We start from the raw sequence: 9,810 nt of genomic DNA, 5'->3' as shown, positions 1-9,810 counted from the left end.
CCTGGGGGCCTCAGAGTCCACTCCCACCTCGGCCACACGACCCTGCCCAGGTGTCCTAGCTGACTCAGTGACACCCACACCCAGGCTGGACTCTTCGTGGGGAGGGCGCTGCTCCTTCTGCAGGGAGACTGGGGCTGGGCGCTGCGGTGGCCTCTTCCCTCTACAGACACAGCTGCACGGCTGAGGATGGGGCGGGGCCAGGGAGAGAAGCCGGTGCCAGCCCAGCACCCGGGCTCTACTGTGCAGGATGCCGGCCCGTGACTCATCAGTTCCGGGACCACACTGAGGCATTCTGTGGCATCTGCCACCTGTGACTAAGGGCTGTGAGGACCAGGCTTGCTGTAGACCTGGGGGCTCTGCAGGTCCTCCAGGCTCTGTGTCTGTGCTCCTCACGTCTAGTCACTTGCAGGCTGGGGGCCACAGCCTCCTCCTTCTCCTCCTCCTCCTCGCTCGGGAGGTGGTTGGGAACCCATGTCCCCCAGCTCCAATGACTCCGAAGCTGGTCTTGGCATCCTTCAGGGTCCTGAGTCTCACCAGCCCCCCTCTCCCCTCCGGGCCAGGCCTGCCCAGTACCTCCATTTGCAGGAGGAACGCTTCTTGTCTGTCTTGGCCACCAGCCTCTGCGTGCCAGGCAGAGCTGCTATCCTTGCTTCCCAGCCTACTGTCTGTGAGCATCATCTCGGGACCCCCTCAGTCATGGCACCCTGAGCCTGAGGCCCAAGACTCGGATCCAGCTCAGCAGGCTCGGCGGTGAACGGGGGAGGGCAGGCGAGTGCTGCACTGCTCTCCCTGGGGGATCCTGATCTGCTAACCTACTGGCTCCAGGGACGCCCTGGTTCATCCATCCTGTATGTGACCCCTCACCCTGCCCATCACATTCTCTCTGCTGAAGGTCAGCCAGGGCGGGGCTTAGTCAGAGAACCCAGACTGAGGAAGCTCCAGCTCCGGCACTGGGCGCTGTCGGCACTGTCCGCTCACCCACTTCCGCCTGGCCCCACTGCATTAACCCTTCTGTGCCTGGCAGCATCTCACAGGGGCACAGCCCCAGGCTTAGCGTCAGCAACGCCATCTCCACTCATTTTCTCCCTCCAGGAAGCACCTGCTTCCATTCCCTACCACAGTGACACCAAACCACAGCTGAGCTTCCCTACAGGCGCCCTAAACGTGTGCAAATGCCTTGTCGTCTGCTAAGCCACAGGTCTCGCCATCTGAGTGCCTAAGGAAAAAGCTTTCTCTCTGATGTTTAAACCGCACGTTCCCTTGTCTAGATAGCAAGAAGAGAGAGAGAGAGAAGGAGAGAAGGGAGAGAAGAAGGGTGGCTATTTCAGACGCATGTTAGGGTAGGATTTGGTATTGTTGTGCACAGTTATGGAGCTCATTTAGTGTTTCAGAAGGTTTCACTGTAAAAATAAATCCACTTTTGAGATGGGAAAGTAGTCATTGCTTTCTTCCCTGTCAGCTCGTGCCACATCTTCGGTGTTTCTCATCAGAAAAACGAGGCACGTGCTTATTATGTGTGTCTAATACTTGATTCTTTGAGCCTTAGATGAGAAGATCAGACTTTGGAAGGGAGACATCAGTAACTTTCTTACATGGGGACAGCGCCGTGAGAAGGGCACTGAGGCCCAGCGCACCAGGACCAACTGGGCATCTTGTTCCCTGACCACTGATGGCTTCAGCGACGGCCACTTCATCAGATCTCATTGTGAAAACACCCAGTCCCCGAGTGCTGGGCAGAGCTCGAGAAGCGAAGATGGAAACTTCTGAAGGCTTTTTTCTCATCCGCCACACAGCAGGAGAAAATCCAGGGCAGGGCCCGTGTCTGAGCAGCCTGCAGTGTCTGCTCAGGTGGCATCCAGCAGCAGAGGGGCGGGACTTGGCAGATGTCCCTTTTCCCTCCCGATTGCCCGGCTGCCACACTGGGCAGCCTTGAGCGTGTTACTGGAACTGAGTTTGCAATACCCTCACCATAAACGCACTCCAGCAATGTGTGTCTGGCCAGGCTGGTACCAGGACACACAGGTCATGTTGCTGTGGCATGGGAAGCTGTACAGGATGGCTCCTCTCTCCCTCCCTCCAGGGACTGTGTTCGGGGCCGGCGGAATGAGATGGTCCCTTGGAAATACAGCCCCAAAGCCACTCTCCCCCTTGCTAGAGCCAGTCAGGGGTAGGGTCCATCAGACACAACTCCTCGCTATGACACTCTCTTTACCGGCATCCAGATCACTGACATGTTTAACTGAGTGGCATTTTGCTGCCACTGAAAAGGAAAAGCAAGCCTGCTCGCTGCTCACCCACCTGATGGTCTGGTGCTGCAGGGAATCAGGGTCCGTAGCGTTCACAGTCAGCAGCACGCTGCCCACGGAGATGTTCTCCCACTTGGTCACCATCATGGGGTCTGGGTAGAAGACTGGGCCCTCGTTGACATCCAGGACGGTGATGTGGACGGTAGCAGTGGAGCTGGGGCCGTAGGAGACGTCGGGCACCAGCGGGTCCTCGTTTTCCACTTTGATCAGCAGGGTGTGGAAGGCAGAAATCTCGTAGTCGAGGGGCTGGAAGGCAGACAGAGGGGTGTCAGGAGACACGCATGAAGGGTGGATGGCTTTTGGAGGTCCCTTTAGGTGGCTTCCTGACAACACTGACACCAAAAATCTTCCTTCCTCTAACCTGTAACACGACACCTGACACCCCGGGGCTGGGTAAATAGGAGACCCCAAACCCAAGCTTCATCAGCACTATGGTGGGAGGACCTGCCTCTGTTGCCATGGGAGACCAGATGGAACCAGCTAACCAGGCACCCACCCTTCCTTTTTCCCTCCCACCTTCCTTCCTTTCTCTTTCTCCCTCTCTCTCTCCTCCTTTTTGGTGCCAAGCTATATCTCCAGCCTCTCTCGTTTAGAGGCAGGGTCTTGTTAAATTGCCCAGGCTGGCCTTCAATTTGCAATCCTCCTGCCTCAGCCTGCTGTGTAGCTGGAATTATACATATGCACTGCCATGCCTGGCCAGGTTTCATCTTTAGCACTTCTCACAGCCTTGCCAGGAAGTCTGAGGCTCGGGTCTCCCAGTGCAGCATTTTCTGGTCCAGGTGCAGTTTATAGTTGGGATGGATGCAGGGAAGAGGGCTTGAGAGTTGAAGTACATGGGGTCAAAATTCAGGGTCCTTTGCCACGGAAGGGCATTTTTATCAGGATGGGGCCCCATAGCCACTGAGCGGGCAGAGGATGTGATGCCAGGTACCCAGCCATGCCAGGAAGAGTCTCACGCAGTGGTGGTGGTCCTGCCCCAGGCCAAGGGCAGCCACCAGGAGAAGCAGGGGGTGGGGGGGTGGGGCGGGCTTTGGCACACGCCTCATGGGTGCCGTGTGGGCGACATCAGACAGAGCCAGGGAAGCCTCATTACAAGCAGGGTCAGTGGGCTGTCTGCGCTTTCCTCGAACGCCACTGTCTTCCCAAACCGGATGCAGTGAGGGACATTTCCCAGAACAGGCTCCTGTCTCTGTGGGTACCGGGAGACACTTAGGCAAGGCAAGGGTGAAATCTTTGCTTCGGCACTTATCTTCCTAACACACGCTGGGAAAAGCGAGAGGCGAACTCTTCAGGTCTGAGGCATAGGGGGCATCCTTGCTGGAGGACAACACAGACCTGGGCCGAGGCGTGTGGCCTGCAGTCTCCAAGGGGAGCAAGCAGCAGGGCACAGCTGTGAGGGGTGAGGGAGATGGGGTGCAGGTGCAGGCAGAGCCCTGGAACTGGGTTCAGGCACTGAGCCTGTGACCTTCAGCAGCCTGCGACACCTTTCATGTAGTCATGGATAAGAGGTACACAGCGCCGAGCATTCCCTGCACACACGAGAAGACCTACACACACTCACACACACTCTCGCACACAAAGGGGCCGTGGAAAACTATGATGTGTGTTTAAATTTTTAAAAAATGTATTAAAGTAAAAGACTCGTTGCCAACAGTCCTTCTCAAAACACTCCCTCATTTGCATTATCGCGCAGTTACCTCTCTCCCGTCATTGCGGCCCTTTCTGAAGCAGCTCTGGAAACCCCCCTTCATGAGAATCTTTATGAAGTGTGACTAAAAAATACAGTGAACGCTGCTGCCATCCAATGGAAAGGCAGCTCGTAAAAACATGACCGTGGGTCCTCATCCACCTTATTCGCCGGATCTGGCTCCACGCAACTGCTGGCTCTTTCCCGAAGTCCAAATGGCCACGAGAAGGTCAACACTGTGGATTAATTCAGGGTATCGAGCCAGCCACGACAGCGCAGCTAAAGACGCTCAGGAGACAGGACTTTGAGAATGGTTCCGGAACGCGGCAAGAACAACGGGACAAGTGTGTCCCAAGCGAGGGGCAGAGCTTTGAGGGGGACTAAGGGCAGCGCGTCTCTCAAGAGAGTGACTCTAACAATATTTAAATACACTTGGCATTTCTCAGTCGCACCTCATACACCCACCTACCCTGGAAAGTCAGTTTGAAATGAAGCCCAGAGAGCTTCCAGGCTTGGAAAAGTCATTGATTCCCATTGTGACACTGGGGGAGGTGGAAACCTCCAGCTTGCCGGCTGGTGACAATGTGGGGGTGGGGACCACGAGCAGACCTGAGACACGGAGCACTTCAGGGTCCCAAGAACCTCTCCAGCTCTTGCCAGCGCCGGGCAGACCCAGTGGCACCCCTGGGAGCGACAGAGGATGCTGGCTCCCAGGAACACAACATCTTTCTGGAGATAAAGTTAATGAGAACTTGCTGGTGGTATGAAAGCCTAAATCTAATTCCACTGGCTTTTCTGCTGCACTGAAATGCCACGAAGAGAGGGGTTCTCTGAGTTTCTTAGCTCAGTAGAGCTCTTTTTTTTAAAAAAAATTGAATTTAGTGGTACATTCTAGGTAGACAGTACAGTTACATTCATTACTGGGATCTTGTACCTTTACATGCCAGGTCTTGGTTTTCATTTTCAGTACAGCTCTTAATATACAGGTGAATTCGGGCAGGTGGTTTGGGGCCATTATGGTCAGCAGGTGTCCAAGCAACTTGGAGCACAGGGACCAGACAAGGAAATGAGAGGGTGAAAACAGATCACCACAGATACGTGCATTTCGATGTCAGGTGAGCTCACGTTCAGTTGTAGGGGAGGTGTGCATGCGTGCATGTATATGTGCACTTATACATCAGGTGTGCACGTGTGTACACTTGTGTTTGACACTTGTAAGTGCACTCACACACTCTACAGGCGATTTGCCCTATTCTAATACATTCTAAAACATGTAAACATGGACTGTTTGTTTTGAGGACACCACACAGCATGCCCCAGACCAATCCACTTGGAGCTGATGAGACACGGGTCTCCCCGCACGATCCCTCCCGAGGGCTGGACCTGCATCCTGAAGCCCTCCGCGTAGCAGCTCACACACACAGCCTCTGTGAGCCTCACTAAGGCTGGGCCTCTGGGTCAGGGAGGGAGGAAGTGGAAACGGAGGGTGGAAGCCACAGAGACGCGATCTGGTTGCTACTCGATCAAGGATCAGGACAAAGTGTAGGCTGCTGTCCTGGAGGAAGGACATACAGGCTGGAAGAGCCGCCCACATGGAAAGCACAGGGCATTAGAGGGGGCTGATTTTGAAGGAGGTTTGGGTATCAAGGATGCTTTTCAGCTGCTTCCTTCTTTGAGGACAGAGAAACAGAAAACAGAAAATGAAGAGTGCATTATGCTCAGCTGGAAGAATGGCTTTCTGACAGGTGTGGAAAAGGCTTGCAGAGCCAGTAAGGGCCTCCAGACCAGAAAGCTTTAAAGATGAACGGAGCCATCAGGATTCGGTTCTGCTAGAGGCAGCCCGCTGTCCATGCAGCCCCAAAACTCCTCCTAGCTTGTCCGGGCACTGAGCCGCTTACTGGTCAGTGCAGACCTGCTGGTGCCTGACTGCAGAGGCCAAAACGCCAGGTTTGGACTTGCTCAGCCTTCCTTGTGCTGTCCGTTTATTTTTCAAGGGTAACTAGCTAAGAGGCTCTTGGAAGAGATATTTTCTTCCCTGATAAGAGGAGAGGGGTACATGTGAACACTGCCACTTGTCTGGCTGCCTCCTTGTTTCCTATCTTGTGACCAGCAGCAGGAAGAACTGATGGATGGGACTTTGGCAGCTACTTTATGATCAAGAGGAAAAGGCCCAATGCATCTGAGGTGCCCCCTGCTGGCTCTCTACCACTGTGAGCTGCCAGTCAATCCTGGACTGGCCTACCTTTATCTCGTTATGAAAACTCTGAAATTCTCTTTATAATTTAAGCCATTGCCAGTCTGGCATCCTGTTATCACAGTGGGAGGCATTCTTAACAGATGCCCTGGATCTTAGGCACAATGGGGAGGATCAGAGGGCCCAGCCGGGTCTGCCTCTCTCAGGACCTCATCCTGGCTTTGTCTCCCACATGCTGGGAGGCAGGGAGAGCACCAGCCCTTCTTGAAGATGCAGTCTGCCTTCCCACCCTGAAGCAAAGGAAGTCGGCTCACTAGGGACATGAAGCCAGGAGAGTCCGACCTCTGACTGGTCCCCAGGGTCTGCAGAGCATGAGGACACGCTGGTGGAAACTCCTCGAGGTCACACTCTCTTAGGGGGCTGCGCCTGGGAACCACACTCTGGATGGCAGCATCCTGCCCTCCTGGGCCGCCCCGGCAGGTGCAGCTGTGCTCAGCTTGCGCTCCTGGAGACGCAGGTGGGGACCAGCACAGGACCATGGTGGGAACAGTTCCTTCTGGTGAGTCCAGTGTGCTTGTGTTGACTTTCCTGGCATCGTAGCAAATGCACACTGGGCACCCTGAGCTCTCCAGGACGCCTGCTGGCCATGCACACACGCTCAGGTGTCCTCTGCAGGCTGAAGGGTTGGAGAAGTGTCTGGTAAGTGTCAGACACACAGGCTGGCTGTGGAGGACACAGAGATAGCCAGGTCACTGTACAACTTACACAGCTTTGAACGTGCACCTGGGTGCAGGAGGCCAGTGCCAGGCCAACCTTGCCAGGGCCTTGATTTGGGAGAAGAAAAAACGGGCTGTAAAGCACAGGGCTCAAGCGAAACCCAGACTCTGTGTCCTCCGGAACATGCTGGATCTGTCATTGTCAAGGGCTCTGGGTCCTGCAGTCCCTCCCCGGGCACTGGGCGGGGCTCTGTTGGTGCAACTGTCCACATTCTAATCCCCGGAGCTGGTGCGAATCATCATCACACAGCGAAGCAGACTTGGCCGAGGGGTTCCAAACCCTGAGATGAGGGTGTCCCGGAGTATCCGGTGGGCCTGCTGGAGTCGGGTCTCCATGGAAGAGTCGGTGGGAAGGTCGAGGGAGGGAGCCGAGGGAGGAGCAGAGGACCGGGGCGGAGAGAGACTGGAGGAGGCTGCCCTGCTGGCTTTGAGGACGGAGGGAGGGCCAGGAGCCCGGGCAGCAGGGGCCTCCTGGAAAAGGCAAGAAACAGATTCTCTCTGAGACCCCCACCCTACTGCCACATGGGAGCACCGTGAGACTCCTGCAGGGCTTCTGACCTTCAGAACTGTAAAATAGTGAATGCGTGCTCTCTTCGAAACACAGAATTGGTGGTAATTTCTTGTAGCATCCCTAGAAAACCAGTACGGGCTGAGAGTAGTCGTCATGGTTGTACACAGGTTACGTATCAGCCCATGAAATCTTCACTGCCGCTGTAGATCGAATCCATACATTGCAGCCTCGCTCCCTCCAGTGACGGCATGAGGAGATGGAGCTACTGGGAGGGGACCGGGTCATGAGGCAGAGACCTCAGGGATGGGATCACCACCCTCAAAAAAGAGATTCCAGCCCAGTGTAGTTCCAGCTACTGTGAGGCCGAGGCAGGAGGATTGTAAGTTCAAGATCAGTTTGGCCAACTTAGCAAGGCAGTGAATGTCTCAAAATGAAGAAAGAATAAAAAAGGCTGGGGACATAGCTTAGCACTCCACAGGCTCAGATGTTAGCATGGGGCTGGGGGGAGAGGGAGAGAGAGACAGTATGAGAATGTCTTCTAGACGAGGAAACCGAGGTACGGAAAGCGTCCTTAGGTGCTTGGCCAAAGGCACACGGCTCACTGGCAGCTGTGGGTATAAATGCTCTTCCTCACTTCCTGGGAGGCAAATGGTTTCCTGCACTGGGAGAGCAAACACGCACCAGCCAAGGTCCTGGTCTTTGGCAGAAACCCTGCCCAGGACTTCCCAGACGGCGGGACCTGGAGAACCACCCTCCTCCAGCAGCCGACCCTGCCCTGGTCTGCCTCGGCCCCGCTGGTGCTGACATTTCAGGGACCAGCCCTGGCCAAGCACTTTGGGACCACACCCTGCCTTGTTGAGAGAGAGAGAGGTGGGGGGGGCTGTGTAGGCCAGCAAGGTTCACCAGAGGTTTCGACCAAAGATTGTTTTGAGTTTGTTTTTAAGAGAACAACAGAGAAAGGTTAAGATGAAATGAAACAGTCCATATTTTGGGCACGGATCCCTAAAACACACCCACAAGTCCTATTTTTGCATATCTTTGGATGGTTCATAAGAAAACCTGTGGAGAATCTCATTTAGCACTTAGTTAATTTGCTCAGAGTCCCCCCAGGGCTTGAGGTTGCAGACTCAATCAGAAAGACCCGTGGAACAGCTGTGGAACAGCCATGCGCTCCAACCTCCCAGATGAAGGAAGTGGAGTTTGCCCCTGACCTTCTCCACTCAGGGCCTCTCCACACCTCTTCAGGGCCCCCAGAGAAGCCCAAGAAGCCTCCTCACCTTGACGACGGACAGCATTCCCTCGTTGGTCTGTGGGTTGGTGTGGATTTCAAAGCTCTGCCCGGGGTTGCCGTTGATGATGGTGTAGGCAGCCCGCCACGCACCTGTGGTGGGGTCATCCTTGTCCTCCACCGTCAGGTTGACGATAACCCCCGCAGCACCTTCCTCCACCGTGGCCTGAAACTGCCGGGGGAAGCAGACAGTCATGGTCACTGTTTTGCAAAACACACGGCAAGGACCATTTACGGCGATCCTCCTGCATGCACGGTACTGGTGCATAACTCACACCACCTCCTTTGACTATGGTACAAAGTAATAGCTCAGGACGATTGTGGCCCTGAAGATGCTAAAGTCCAGCTCTCAGCTTCCCTTGAATTTAGGTGTCACCTGCTGCAGAGTGTAGGGGCAGAAGATGCTAGGCGTGTGTGTGTGTGTGTGTGTGTGTGTGTGTGTGTGGTGAGATGGTAAGAGAACAGCGGTTCCTCTTCCTCTCTGAGTGTTTCTCCCTCTGCTGACCCGTGCGTCTACAACCACAAGGCCAGGGGCAGGAGGGGTACACAGGGAAGCACTTGGATCCCAAGTCTTCCAGAGGAGGGAGCAGCTAGTGGCCAGGACACTTGTTCGAGCTACTGCTAAACAAGAAAGGAACTTGTACAGAGCGCGAGTCTTTGCATGTTTATATTTGTGCTTGTTCTGGCAGCCTCACCCGCCCTAAACAAAAGATGATAGGATCAGCAGAGCAGCAGAGTCATAGGCAGAGGGCCTGGGGCTGGGAGCACAGTGATTGCCACCAGAGCCTCTTCAGACCCGAGCCTCTTCTCTAATGAAGAACACCAATTTCCTCCTTCCTACCACTTTGCCCGCAGCTCAAATGGTGATGGAATCGTTTGCTAAGGAAACTTAGAGATCTGCAGTTTGGAGCCCCGTCACACCTGTGTTTTGATTGTACTACATTACGAGTAGCTGTGGTGGAAATAAATCAATACATGAAAAATTAGCTTCCCAGAGACAGAGAATCTCTCGATCTATCACTGACGCACTCCCTCTGAAGTGGACACG

The 9,810-nt window shown here is 54.7% G+C and overlaps 1 protein-coding gene across 2 annotated transcripts in view; it reads right to left on the bottom strand.

The window, feature by feature from the left end:
- The window catches only part of Cdh13 (cadherin 13), a 962,550-nt gene that overhangs the window by 91,472 nt on the left and 861,268 nt on the right, over positions 1-9,810 (bottom strand). For both annotated transcript variants that reach the window (XM_010618349.2, XM_010618348.3), the window contains exons 9-10: positions 8,752-8,934; positions 2,299-2,552 (exon numbers count right to left, since the gene is read on the bottom strand). In XM_010618349.2, the coding sequence (XP_010616651.1) occupies positions 2,299-2,552; positions 8,752-8,934 (437 nt within the window). The remainder of the gene's footprint in view (positions 1-2,298; positions 2,553-8,751; positions 8,935-9,810) is intronic.

The sequence above is a fragment of the Fukomys damarensis genome, unplaced genomic scaffold, assembly GCF_012274545.1.
Source record: "Fukomys damarensis isolate Sample0158 unplaced genomic scaffold, DMR_v1.0_HiC HiC_scaffold_32, whole genome shotgun sequence".
NCBI classification, from domain to species: domain Eukaryota; kingdom Metazoa; phylum Chordata; class Mammalia; order Rodentia; family Bathyergidae; genus Fukomys; species Fukomys damarensis.
The sequence above is the reverse complement of the archived record's forward strand: the minus strand, read 5'-3'. Positions and strand labels throughout refer to the sequence as shown.